The 15,333-nt window shown below is 35.4% G+C and overlaps 1 protein-coding gene across 3 annotated transcripts in view; it reads right to left on the bottom strand.

Annotated features, from left to right (window-relative positions):
* The window catches only part of Asap (ArfGAP domain of ASAP), a 291,585-nt gene that overhangs the window by 28,163 nt on the left and 248,089 nt on the right, over positions 1–15,333 (bottom strand). For all 3 annotated transcript variants that reach the window (XM_085947281.1, XM_085947282.1, XM_085947280.1), the window contains exon 4: positions 10,105–10,359. In XM_085947281.1, the coding sequence (XP_085803407.1) occupies positions 10,105–10,359 (255 nt within the window). The remainder of the gene's footprint in view (positions 1–10,104; positions 10,360–15,333) is intronic.

Raw genomic sequence — 15,333 nt, 5'->3', positions numbered from 1 at the left:
ATCTGCTCTTAACAAATTTAATTATCTTGAAAATATATACATGAATGTAGTTGAAAATTAACTCTACCTATATTACAATCAGATACGCGTTTCCCTAACGCAACATGGAGCAACGGATTCGTTAGAAAATTTAAAAGGGGGCCTCCGAAGAGTTTAACCTTACCACTCAGTTATTAAATTATATTGAAATTTTAAAAAAGATGCAGTTTTCACAAACTGAGTGGAAAATATGTATTTCCCAAAACATAACACAATTCCTGTATAAAAGTAGCGGTTCTAATAGCTCTTGATTATAAGTAAAAATAGGTTTATTGAATAGAACAAAACAATTGATTTTATGTTCCCCATCTCCACCAGTCATGTATGTATGTACAGCCGTGGATATCAGGGCCGCCTAGATACGAACAGTGAACAAAGAATAATTTATCATTTTTTCGTTAATTTACACTTCGTAGGGGGCCTCAAAATTAGTCAATACTACGTCACTAAACGCGTCACTGATTACAATAATGGCGATTACTTCAAATTCATGTCTTTGAAATTTATATGCTTAGCATAACGATCTTGACACAATTTCAATTATAATTCAAATAAACGTGATAAGATTGACAGTTTACTTCAAACAATGGCGTCTAGTGATAAAATGTCACGTCATTACCCCTCTTTGAAAAGAAATCAGTAAAACATGAGTTGGTGAACTGATTGAAATGGGGTCAGAATTGGAGAGATATCGATGATTGATGAGGAGCCCCCGCAGTGAGGATAATGGCCTGCAAACCCTTCACGATTTTCTTCGATTGAATTGTTAGAAAGCCACCCGTGTTTAGCCGTCAAGTTATTCCACAGGTTAAATCCGTCACAAATTATGACGAAAGCTACAAAAACCAATCGCTAAACTTACAAGACACCCTTTTCTCGGTTTATACAAACGTATTCTAAATATTATTATAAAACAATAAATTAATATGATATCTCAATATGGTATGAAATATAGTTTTACAGGGTTAAAATATTTTTTTTTAAGGGCGGACGTGCACAGCGTGGGTCAAAATGGAGCTTTTTTTTCTAAGCATGATCCTGGACATACCTTAAACGTTGTAGATAATCTATTTATATAATTTTGAAGCCTTATTATCCGTTATATTTATTTTAAACATTTGATTGATCACTGCATAAAGTGTTTTTATTACATAAAATAGTATTCTTTTAAACCTCTCGCTCTAATGTTTTAGAATATAGTCATATTTCAGTACATAAATGTGCAGTGGTGTTTTAGCAAGATTTTTTACATTTATTAATTTTTAAACGCATTTATAAAACCATCAGTATAATTTATATCGACATCCAGGATCATGCTTTGAAAATAGAACAAAAGCTACATTTTGACCTACGCTGAGCATGTCCCCCCTTAAGCCAAAATGGCGTAACCAAGCGAAGATTTTAAAATATAAATTAGGACTTTTATTAGTTACTAACAAAACTTGGTCGAAAAATAACTCTTGCTAACGTACTATCCCGTTTACAGATACATGGATTTACTGTTGACAATAAGAAAATGTATGGGTAAACATGTATTATCCTGCAGTTGGCAAGATTGCATGCATGAGTCAAAAAAGTTTGGAACCTTCTGAATTTTCATGCGACAGTAGGATTATTTCGATCTGCGCCTGCGCAGTAGAACGATAGTGGCGAATAGGGAATCCAATCCCGAGCCAAAATTCTGATCCCGGGATTTCGGGATTACAATTTGACAATCCCGGGATCCCGGGACTGGTCCCGGGATTGGGATTTTTTCCATTGTTAATATAAAATTTTTATATTTACAAATAACATTGATAAAATCGGTCAAAAATAAATCTAGTATAATTTATACTATTTAAGACATTTATTGTTAATATTGTATACGTTAAATCTTGGAAATACACAAGTTTAATGGAGTAAATAATATTGTAATATAAATAATAATGTGAATTTAATATGAGATTGCTATTTCTGATAGTAAAGACATAATGAATAGATCAGCGAGATTTAAAATAGTAAAGCAAATAATCATGGCGTACTTATGGCCTTTCCGCTTCATAAATCTAATTAGTCAGCCAAATATGAAACTGCCGTAAAACGTATGATATCATGGTGGAATTACTTTGTTAAAAGTGCGAAGCATTGTTTTTTTACCAATCTTTCTCATTTTTAATAATCTATGTGAAAAAATAAAATGAATCGAAATATTTTCCATAAAAATTGATAAAAAAATCAATCCCGAAATCCCGGGATTATGTTTATCAATCCCGGGATTCATAGGTATCAAAAATAGCTCGGGATCCCGGGATCCCGGGATTCGGGATCCCGGGATTGGATTCCCTAGTGGCGAACCTATCGGCAAAAAAACGAACTACGAACGAATTTTCAGGTTGACCGATTTTCACTACCTGTCAAGTAGTACGAAATAGTACCATAAAATCACAACATCGCGCCTTGCTCACTATTAAAGAATGACATTGGGGAGACAGTCAGCACTTTTACGTGTAAACAGTTATTGTCACGATAGTCTAAAATACGCATTATTGCCGCCAGTAAATTCATGCACGTGTTTAAGCGCTATACTTTTATTTTGCTGAAGATGACATTATAATTATTAACATTTTCGGCAAAATATTTTTTTCGCGAAGCAAACCTCAATTAAATTACAAGCATTGGTTCTATTACAGGGATAATATTATATTCCTTCATTCGATAACGATGTCAGTTACAGTCTGAAGAGGCTTTTAACGAGGAATGGTTGTTAGTCATTCGGCCAATCGATTGGATCATTGGCAGGCACGGTTCGAACTAGCACCCACGGGTTCAGTGTCGCGCACTAGCTCTACACGACTGTGGAACACATAAACTAAACAGAAATAATTAACTTTTGGTAGAGTGCAAAATTTTCCCACCGGTGAAGGGCATAGAGAAGCTCGGAAACCCCGATGATAGTGGATTAGAATCATAATCATATTTTTTTTGGATTCTAGTGTCGTTTCACTCAACATGCCAGTGTCTCGAGAAGCTGCATTTACACATAAATGAATGGGCGCGTTCGGACGGAGACACGTGTGTCGCGTCCATTTATTTATAATATTTTCAATTTATTTATTTTTTCAACATATTGTGGACATTACAAATTATAAGTTTAAGACGTTCACAACATGCCATTTAGAAACAAAGATATATAAATATAACAGTATTACATAAAAAAGAGATATATCAGTAGATAAATTAGATAGGTACAAGGAAGTACACCGGATGAGTTAAGCAGACCCTATTTTAAGAATTTATAAAACAACGTCCACCTAAACTCATTCTCAATATATCAACACCCGAAGCAATTTCGTTGAACATAGTTATCGCCCTCCCAATTGGCATTACCAGTGGCAGGTTGGTTCCATTATTAGAACACGAAGAGAGTGATGGAGAGGAGGGGACATTAAAAGAACATCAAATACATATCCCTGGAACTCATGCAAGATCCAAATATACTCGTACCTACACGTTAATTTTATCGTTTAAAATTCTCATCCGGAAGAATTTCCTCATCTCGCATTCACACGAGTCGTAAGTAAGCTAAATGAGCCATACAAAGTAATTACTTAGGTACGCAATAATATTATAGTCTTAGGCATAAAGCCCACCAAAAAAGCGTTCGGTGCGCTCACTACTGAGTAGGCCCCCTCCCACCCGCGCATTACCCTTCACCTATGTAATAAGGGGCTCAAGGAGCACAAAATAATTATTATTATCAGCGTCTCTCATAACAAAGCAATAAAAATATTATTAAATTTCTCGGGGCTTGTAATTAATATCGGACACGCAATAACTAAACAAAGAGTTCACTGTTCTTAAATAATGGCTTCTCGCCAGTCTATCGACGAAGCTTCGAGGAGCGTGATTTTGCTTGCCGTGTTCAATGAATGGACTACGTTGTATTGTCGTATCGCTGAGAAGCCAAAAAACGGTGACTCATGGGGCAGGCGGGCACAGTGCGTCGTCAAATCCAGTGTGCGCTGGCGTATTTGATTACGTTGTATTTTCGATGATTTACACGCCACTTGTAAAATTTTGCGCGAGAGCCCACTCGCTCCGTTAAGTGGGTTTTACGCCTTACGGTTCTAAAATTGACATTGGCGTTAAAGCTATAATTATTCATACTATTGTTATCACCCGCGAAAGCTTTTGGCTGGTGTGGAAAGAAACGGAAAAACAATTTTGCGATCCTAACTGTTACATATTGAGACGTGTTGCGTTCTACCACTGGGAAAACTAACCACAATCGCCTCTTGATATTATGGTGAACATGTTTCATTATACTAACAGAATAAAACGTTATACAATCATGGCCGAAATATATACCGTTAGTAATAATAACAATTTTCTCGCCAGCGATAAAACGCAAATCCCAATTTAATATTCGGCCATTATTTTATCATAACGCATTTCCGCCTAAGCCTGCCTTTTCTTTTCTTTATTTAAAAAAAACCTCTTACCAAATTTCATTATGTAATACGAATACAATTTACTATCGCCGCCAATTTGGGTATTCCGTATTCACACGAGGGTATTTCAATACGCGTGTATAAAAAATCGTAATATAATATAAATATGCAAATAACAAGTTTGTAAGTAGGAATTTAGCGTTTTAAAAATGTCGACAGCTGTTGTTGAGGGTCCAACGTTATAATATGTATTCCATTTCAGACTGCGATATTATTATTATATTAAATAATGTTTTCTCTATTAATTACTTGATGGAAAGACATTAGAAAAAACAAACAATTATGATCATTATTTATATTTTATTTTTCGGAGTTGTTTTGTTGTTGTTCTAAGGACGAAAACAGTCTTGCTACAAAAATATAACTGTGGAAATATGTAGGCAAATAAATACCTTCGAAAAATAAAATATAACTAATAGTAATAATGAATTTATGTTATTCGTAAAACATGCCAACGTATCCAAGGGGTGTGCGGCGACTTTTGTTTGTAGGGATAATGTTGTAAAATTTACCATACAAAAGCACAATAAATAAATAATATTATTACGTAGTACCTATTCATAGGAGGTACTTTATCGATTATTTCTGGGGATATTTTAGACTATTTTAGAGCATCTAATATATATATGGATCGCACACCATTGATAGATTACCATTCATAATAATCGTTCGCTGCAAAGCGATCAAATACTACTTCGCGCGAATTTAAGCCCCCCGACTACTATGTCGCCGAACTAAAAGCACATTTCACAAGACACTTGTGAAGGCATGTGCACACGTGCTCTCCGGAAACCTGGACATCAACTAAGCCTGAACATCGCTGGCTTAGTGGAGTTACCGATGATTGCCGGATGCTAAATGTCCCGTATTAGAAAGCGGCGATTTTGTATAGCGACAAGTGAAAAGAGTTGTTGAAGGAAGCCAGGACTCACCTTGGGTTGATGCGCTCCTGATGGCGGATGTGAAGCAGAAATAAGAAAGACCACATATATTGTGAAAAACACGTCTTAGCACTATATGGAAGGATCGAGGAATTCAAATTGCCACGAAAATGATGCTTGAGCAAACATTCGTGTTCTCCACAGTTTTGTACGATGTCGAGCCATGGACCTTGAGGCCAAGGGAGCGAAAAGATACTGATACCATGAGAGAAACAGGGAGCCGAGGGGTGAAGAGTCATGGTCGCTCAGAAGATGACTGCATTTCGGGGTGGTCACGATCCTCAGCCGCGAGGGAACGGCCAAGAAGAAACTTTACTTCTTACTTTCATTCTCAAATGAGGAATTTTCATCGGAATCGTTCGGTTTTAGTACATCCATTTCGAAGGCAATTAACTTTCGACCAACCGCTAGAAGGAAATTGGCTATAAATCTCATAATTGCCTAGTTTATTCCCTGTTCTTGCCAATATAATATAGTAGACGGCATTTAAAAATAGCAAACTATCCTTGGCTATTTCCTATTTAAATAACAACGATTTTTTTACTATCAAATAAAAGGTACACACATATTTTTAATTGCACATAATACTAAATTTGGTATTAATTATGTTGGTTTGTGCACAAATAGAATCGCGTACCTTCTAATTATTCAATGGTTTGTAAACTTTTGCCGCCACACAAATGCACGTGCAAAATCATTAATTATTGTTTGAAAAAACGCAACCTGAAAACATGTCTATCATAATATATGTATTTTGGACAGTCCACATAGTACACATTCGTGCGCTTTAATCAAGACAGCAATCCACACCACGTGTCGTTAATTCCGATAAATTAGAAAAAGCCAAATATGGTCACAGTTATTTATTAGTACCTACATTTATTTGCACCTGTTTTTAATCTGCGACGGAACACTAAAAACATGGTTGTTTTCATACAAGTTCTATTTGTCTATTAACATAATTGATCTGGCTGTAACTGTACCACATTATAATTACGATTCGACAGTTTGAAACAAGAAAGAGTGGGAGGGGCCAAGTCGATAGACCATATATTATTACGCACAGATATATCGGGTCTGCGCACCTTCATTGGTATGCTACCATATGGTAACGCATAAAGAGAAAAATGGTCTCTAATGATCGAGTTGAGTTCGATTCATACTTCAGGGGCTATAGGCTATAGGGCAATAGGCTAAACACCCGAATATAGGCATTCTTTTTTCTGTCCACTCACATTTTTGAATTCATTAAAAACTATTGATTTCACTGATTTCAGTATAATTAATTCATAAAATTCTCTTATATTTTGATGGTTTTGTTATGACACTTTTGCTACAACCACCCTAACACATTCGTTACAAATCATCACAAGGGCATGCCATACAATGTATGGAGGATCCCTTATACAACATTTGGTATTCATTTTTATTGAATAACCTCCGTATTCCAATTAGATACGTGCTGCGCTAAGGTAATCGGAAGCGACCAACGTATACGTGCCAGTAACTCTTATACCATCTTTACTCGGCACTCACCCATTCCAGTAGCTGGAAATTTTGGTGGGTTTATGGGTGAAGATTCACACTCACACTCTCCACTTGTATATTTTCAAAGCGACCGGGTATTTATTTCATCTTAACGTCTTCTCTGTGCTCTAAAGGCAATCCTCGGAGGGGTTAATTTCGCGTCTGCTTTGCTTTCCCCCTCGACCTGATCATATTTTCAGTCGGTTTAATTTTATATGTAAAGCTTTCTTTACTGTTGACGGGATTAACGGGTTTTAAAATTCATGAACCTGAAAAGTCGATGGTGTGAATATTATGGTTTAAAATATATAATATTACATTTTATTGCAATGAATTTCACTTCAGGATACTTCAGGAGTTTTGAATGCTATAAAAATCCTGAATAATGGAATTACGTGTAACTTGTACGAGCAAAGTATGACCGACGACATTTATACCAGTGGCGAAGGTTGGAGGTAGGCTGTGCAGATCAGCCATAAATAGTACATACACACTATACTTTTTCAGTCATACATATTTGTTTTCATTCAAATAGGACTACAATTTACAGACGGCGTTGGTTAGTTTTTATAATTCAATTAAACCCTGCGAAACCAAGCCATAATAAATTATAATAGTCAAAAAATACTAGTATATCTATGAAATATTTAAAATTATGCAATTTAATCATACAAACCTTTGGATATTTTATAGATAGAATAGTATTTTTATCTATTATACTTTGGTTTAGGCAGAGCTTAATGAATTTAAAAAAATTAACAAAAAAATATAAGTACCGAAACTATTATGTTTTGGTTGAGGCAGGGTTTAATTGATATTTTAAAAATTAACCAATACCATCTGTAAATTGTAGTCTTAGTTCAATAAAAACAAATACGTATGACTAACAAGGTTTAATGTGCACTATTTATGGCTGATCTTAACAGCCTACCTCCACCCTTCGTTGCTGATTTATACCCATTACAGATGGCAAAATTGCATTCACAACGAATGGTAACTGCATCTACCGAAATTTCGCCGAGCGGTAATTTGTACGAATTTTAAAAACACGTGCCTTTTATTTGAGATACGAACTTTATTACAAGCTAGTGAGAAGTAACTTCATACATTTTTCCGGACACGGGGAATGAAATATACCTATAGGGACGGTTATATTTCAAGCAGTATGTGATAATCAGCTGATATGATGGCGAAAATTATAAGATAATGTACCATAATATCGTCACCGTTCAGACAAACGTCAGTATCAGTAAAAACATAGCGGTCACTGAAACCGTGGGATTCAACCCGCGGCTGGGAAGATATAAATGCATGTTGCCCTTTTCAATGCATTTTGATCCAGTACAAGGACTCAGGGGCTAATGGCCAACAACAATTCATCGTAACATAGTACGTTAATAAAACCTTCACTCTGTGAAAGGATGTGTGCTAAGAGCGAACAGGGTAATTTAGATACTTTTTATCCTATTTAGTGTTCTCGAATCGTTTAGGAGGGTTCGTCCATATATGACACCACGACCCGGGGGCGGAGGTTTGATAAAATATAAATTGTGACGAATGGGATTGTATAAAATGCGACGTCACAAAAACAAAATATAAACTCATTTTATTTTGACGATTAAAATATTCCGCGAGAATATATTGAAATCGATCATTTTTAAATTTAATTGGTTTTTTGACGTTTGATGGAAGTTCCAAAGTATGATGCAATTTAGACAGGGTAGGTAAATTGTGACGAAGTGGAGAACATATCGAAAACCGTGTGTACCTAAACCTTTATAAGATTATTTTTGAAGCTATTGGCATATTTAACCGAAAACTGTAATATCTACAGATATTACGGAGTCGTGATGACATTCGGCTTCCGAGGATACCCGAAGTTAAACTAATCAATCCATCGTTAACTGTCACATAATTCATACACTTACAAAAATACCTGGCGTGTATAACAATGAAAGCGTGATTAGGAAGCTTGCCAGCAATATCAAAAGGACAGTCCATTACGACTGTTTCATGTAAATACCAACAAAAGATGGTCCGTATATCCAATTCGTTTCCCCGGAACGATAGGCGGAGCTTGACGGCGTTGTCAATGGCAAAGTCCATTTTACATGATTATATTATAAATTTTTGAAATGGGCGATACAACCTCTACTATAAAATATGGTTTTGATTTATAATACAGTACAGACTAGGACTAGGGAATCCAATCCCGGACAATTTTCTATACCTATGAATCCCGGGAGTAGTAAACATTATCCCGAAACTTTCGGGATTGATTTTTTTATCAATCACAATCAATTAGTATGTGTACAAAATTATGTTAGTGAAGTGTATGTAGCTGCACATGTCACAGGTCGAATCGCCCACGGGTAATAAATAACCATTTTTTGTTGTCATACGAATTCGAAAGAACATCAGAAAAATAATAAATTCGTTCATTTAACCAGCTAGACGCCACTGACATTCTGGCACGCGAACGGCGTCTAACCGCCAGTGCCACGGACGTGCAGGCATGAACTTGTTTCTACGCCAAATTTTATGAATGTTATCTTTTCTGAAATATATTAAAAAAAAAAAAACTGTTTTTCTTTCACAATATTATCTTAACTACAATATTATTTACTCCATTAAACCCATGTACATAATTCCAAGATTTAACGTTCACAATATTAACATTAAATGTCTTGAATAGTATAAAGTACTTATACTAGAAATTTTTAACCGATTTTATCAATGCTATTTGTAAAAAAAAAAAATATTTACTATCTATAACGCAATAAATACAAAGCCGCTGAGTGTCACACAATATTACCAATATTGAATGCGCGTATGAACTTAATGCATATTACGATAAACACGTTGAAAATAACATATTCTTTAACACGTGTCTAAGTTTATCACACATTTCCCCACATTCGAGAATTACACCTTCTTACAGCCTCGCCCAGAACGATCCCCATGACCTAAGATTATTTTTTTGATTTCATAATATTTACCATATGAATGAGATTGTTAGAGAATCCATTAGGTACGGCAAGTTATCAGGTGACTGGTTATGAAACGGAATGTTGACAAAATCTATCAACGACGAATATAAGTCTCACCTCACACATCTGCAGCTGAAATAGCCGCCTCTCCTTCTCCATTTCATCAGCGATCTCTGCGGGCGTGACCTCGCTTCTGATGAGACCCGCTTCCTTCGCGTGCGATTTTTTCTCCTTCTCAATCTTGACATATTTGGAGTCGTAATCCTTGGAGGCCTTATCAAAGGGTCGCTTCAGGTCGCCGCGGACTCCTCGCAGCTCACCCTTCAGCAGGCTGTCGACGGGAAACATCACGATGTTGTTTATGTTCTGCATCTGTGGAAAAAGAAAAGATGGAAATTAGACAATATCGCCAATAACAAGGCGGCTCTCGTGGTGCAGTGCGTAAGGCGCTTGCCTTCCACCCGAGAGTTCTGGGTTCGATTCCCAGTCAGGACACAATATTTAAGTGTTTTTTTCAAAGCATGGGTGTTTGTGATTGTTCAAAATTACTAACGATCACCTTGTACGAAAAAGCAAGGTGTAAGTAAAAAAAATGTTTCCAAATAATATGTTTGATTAGTACCTACCCATCAATAAAAATTATTAATATTGTTTACAGGAATCGTAGGAATTCTGTAATTTATCTAGAGCCTCTATGACATGATATAGGAAATTAAAGTATAACAGTGCTTAGCCCTAAATTACCACCTCCATTGAGACCATATCGGTATGTCATCAACGCCCTTTACAATATAAGTAAAACAATGATACATAAGAAAAACAATTAAAAAAGCGATGTTTGTTTGTGTACAAGCACAACGCATCGACAGTCACTTAAAACACATAAAATGACAAAAATAATTTAATGTAACAAGGGTGATCCATATAGATTGAATCATACAGATGAAAACTTGAGGTATAGATTTGTATTATTTGACCCTTTTGAGTAGCCGCCCCATGGCGGAGGAGGACTGACAGGGCTCTAGCCCGGGGGCCCTACGTGACGCGTCTACCTACCTTATAAGTGAGATAAACACATATCACAAATTTGCTCCAATGGCAAAAAAGGTCGCCTGCAGCGTTATTTTACTTCGAGAGTACTAAAATTTTAAATATGTGGTTGTGTGATACAATTTGTAATGATTGTGTATTGATATTTGACAACTCCATAATTTAAAAGGGTGTATTCAATAATACAAAAAATCGCTAAAAATACACTGAATACCGACCCTTAATTTTACCTGGAACACCATTTGGAAACGCTTCTGAAGAGCGTCACACTGGCTTTAACCATGCGATAGGTAAGGGGCCCGCTTCAGGATGTGGTGCCCCCTACTTATTATTATAATTCAAAAGTAACGTTGCAAATACCTATTACATCTCACGCGAGATAAGGGTGAAAACGTGAATGAAACGACTTAAATTATTATTTCTTATTTCACCCTTACACTTCGAGTTTGCGAATTTTCAATTTCGACGTGAAATTCAATGAATAATTTTACATTTGATCCAAAACGTGCTCGCTTCATCTTCATCCCCTTGAGTGTTTGTAAGATCCGAATGCAATGAATTTAAATTGCCATCAATCGGATAGAGCGTTTGGAGATTCTGACCACTGGCGAAGCGATGTGAATGAAGTACATCGTGAAACTGCTTCGTAATCGTATGGCGTTCGACATGACCCAGCATCAGATGTTTACTTATACTGGTGGAAGCTGGTTTCTTAGTTGAGTCAGCTTGTATACATTTTTCCATGCGTAAATAAAACCGATTATAATTATCTTCACAATCTTCCCAATCACATTGGGCAAAGAAGAAAAGACGATTAAAACAGTTTTATACAGACCTAAATTATCATAATATGTAATGAAATCATTAAAATAAATAGAATTAACAATAATACAGAATGTATAGTAGGTAGGTACTTAATTAACATAAATTAAAAACGGTCGAAACCGGTTTCATTCGTCTAAAATAGTGTTTTCCAAAGTTACAAGTTACACAATATTGTAATTAATATGTACCTACTACTTTTGTCAGCAAGCGCGGTTTTCAGCGAAAATGGCGAAATTACAATGCTAATTCCGTCCGGATTGGTTCAGATCTCAAGGAGTTATGCGCATAAAATGTCTGCCGGAACGCAGTTAAGTTTTTTTTTATTGTGTTAACTAACAGTTCATGGTGGAAATGCATTGTATTACTGATTTAATTTAATAAAACGCAATTTTATTAGATCTTATTCCACTCTTGATAAATAAATCTGTACCGGTCCTAGGTGCGAATCCTGGGTCAGGCAAGTTCACATATTGTTTCTCAATTTGTGTATGAGTATGGGCCTAATAGGTTGAGCAAGTGGCTGACATCCATTTCTGGAAAACCTGTTAATACAAATCTTCAGTCTGTGGAAGCCCATATTATGATCTAATTAAGATTGTTAGGTAAACGTGGGAATATTAGAAGTAATTATTATATAACACTTTTTTGGAAATTATCACCGAGCGATTGGCAATCTACCTAGCCAAATACAAAGACGTAGTTCATAGTAAAAATAAGTATTACGAATCGATACCCCATTCCAATAAGGAAAGAACTCTAAATTTCAAGGTTTTGAGTTAAAATGCCATTCGCTATAGAAAAGCCTTCTCTTTACAATTCAGCAAAAAAAAGAGTCAAAAATTTCTTCAATGTGTCATAAAATCGAAAAACCCTTTCTGAGATTATTCATTAATTATTCAGTTATGGGTATACTGGAATTTCTAGGTTAATTCCTAATTAAATTATAAAATTTTATTATGAATTGCTGAATTCCACTTAACTATAATATAAAAAAACATACATTTTCCCCAAAAAGCTTTAAATTAATTTTAATGGGAATTTCTGAAAAATTTCAAACGCCATTATCTTGGAACAATATTTTTTGAGTTGTTTCTCTATTGAATTATGGTATCGAAATACACCAGCTTTAAGAATAACTTTATTATTTACTACGATTTAAATGTATTTTATACATGACTGATTCAAATGTTTGTGAATAGTGATTTATATTAATGCCGATATGGAGCCAGGTCCATGTTAATAGTACAATTTCTTTTCTGTTTTTATAATAGCGTTAATATATATATATGTATATATATATATAAGCGCAGAAAATTCTATTTTATAAATATATGGGGTGAATACCCGGGTGTTTTATCCGGTAGAGCTGACTATTCCCAACGAATACCAATCTAACAAAATTAAGTCACCTCATGTACAAACTATCTTTAAAAAAAAAACGTGTCTAATTCATTGAATTTTATTGATCTTGGCGCAATTACACTTTGGCTGGTAGGTAGTAGTCGCTATACATAGTAGGTGACCAAGTAGATTGTAGAAATTAGATAGACATCTCCAGCTCGGCTGTTGAAATTCATGTCGCTGCAGATAACAATAAAACGAGGAGTGCATCAAAAACGCCGCCTGCGCTTTTACGATGTCGCATTGTCTTGCAGCCCGCCCACTCTCTGCCGAAAAATATACGCCCGCCCGATGTAATCCAAACCGGTGACGGCATTCGAGTATTGTCCTCAAACTGTTCTCATCCACCAACAAAACGAAGAACCAAGAATATGTATATCAATGTATTAAAGTTTTACAACTTTCTTGCAGGTATTTACTTAACCCAGATAACATAATACATATTTACAGCTCCATATAATATCAAGACACGCGTCTATTCTATACATTTTTTCTTATTTTATTGTTTAGTTAAGGCTATACCTCAGTTGAGGCATGGTCTAAAAAAATAGTGGCTAGGCGATGCGCGGATTGTGCAAATGACGCATGCCGAACGAAATATAATTTGTCATATAAATCCAACATGCGTCCATTTAATGTTCTGTTTATTGTTCTATTAGTAACAATAATAATATATTCATTGACATGTTTTCTTTTTCAAGTAAATGGATAATGTTTTAAGTCATCTTTACACGATTTAAGAATTAATACCCCCGTCGCCATCACGAAACAAATTGATGTGTTCCCAGCTCGACGTTCTCTCTCCGAGTGCCAGCGAGTCCAAAATTTCGTCGCGCTTATAGTTGAAAATTATTTGCCGTTTCACTGAAGTATCGTCTTAACTAAATGAAAACTTGTCCAAACCTAATAATCCGAACATAGTTAATATAGAAGTTTAACTGTGAAAATACATTACGTTCATACAAATACATTCGCTCATGTTTTTAAAAAAATGTCTTTCAGTTCGAAATATAACTTGGTTGATTACCTATTTCGAAAAAAATACAGTTTTAACTAACGTGCTCTCACATCAAATTCTCTCAGAAGACTAAAATACACTAATACAGCAATGTAGAGTTTTAAGCTCGGCCAAATAACAATAATAATTATTGGCATATAGGAATAATGCGCTCTCTATTGCACGTATTGGCAATCAACGTCTCAAGAAGCTACTTTTTTGGACACTACCAACACAACTTTGGGTAGTGGTAGTGCTTCAAGTTTATTGCGTTTCTGTAATGGCCTGCCAATGAGGGGTACTAAAACCGAATGTCAGTATTGGCCGACTAGGGAAAACATCTCCAATTCACTGTGATTGACACAGGCTTCCCTTTTCTTATTCCACAGTGTGGGTTTTCCAACCATTCTTTTCACTTTTGATCTATTGGTATTGCGGTATTTTTCATCCTTGAGACGTGGCCTACCCTACCCAACGGAGTCACCTCACTTTCACGTATGAATTAATAAGAGAATCACTGATTGTACCTTCCTCGCCACGTACCATCTTAGTTGCAAAAGACTCCAAAGACCCTTAATACCTTCCAATTCTTATCTATTTTTAAAGGCCCAATACTCCGATCCGTAGGTAAATATGGGGCTGATGAGAGTTTTGTTGACATTTATTTTAGTTATTATTGAAATTATCTATCAATCGCAGTATATTTATTTACAAGTAATTCTAGTAATTACTCAAGTCTTTGGCTGATGACATTTTTAAAAGTGATGCGTTACCTAGGATATAATGATGAGATGTAGCAAAAAGCATGTCTATAAAAGAAGTAGCAGAAAGTATTTTAAAAAAGGATTAATTTTCTATTCGAGATAATAGTTTTGACTGTAACTATTAGCAGCAAAGACATATTTTTATAACTTTTGTTATCGAAAAATATATCTACGTAAATCTCGACGATTTTGCATAGCTGGTCGCTGCATTACAATAAATGGATATTTGAGACAACAGAGAGAATAACCAATACAAAAATTGCGCGCTTACGACAAAGACGAATAATGCACCTTTCATCATTTGCGGTT

This window comes from Rhyacophila brunnea, unplaced genomic scaffold (genome assembly GCF_057557595.1).
Source record: "Rhyacophila brunnea isolate RB1 unplaced genomic scaffold, BYU_Rbru_1.0 scaffold_2, whole genome shotgun sequence".
NCBI lineage: Eukaryota > Metazoa > Arthropoda > Insecta > Trichoptera > Rhyacophilidae > Rhyacophila > Rhyacophila brunnea.
The sequence above is the reverse complement of the archived record's forward strand: the minus strand, read 5'-3'. Positions and strand labels throughout refer to the sequence as shown.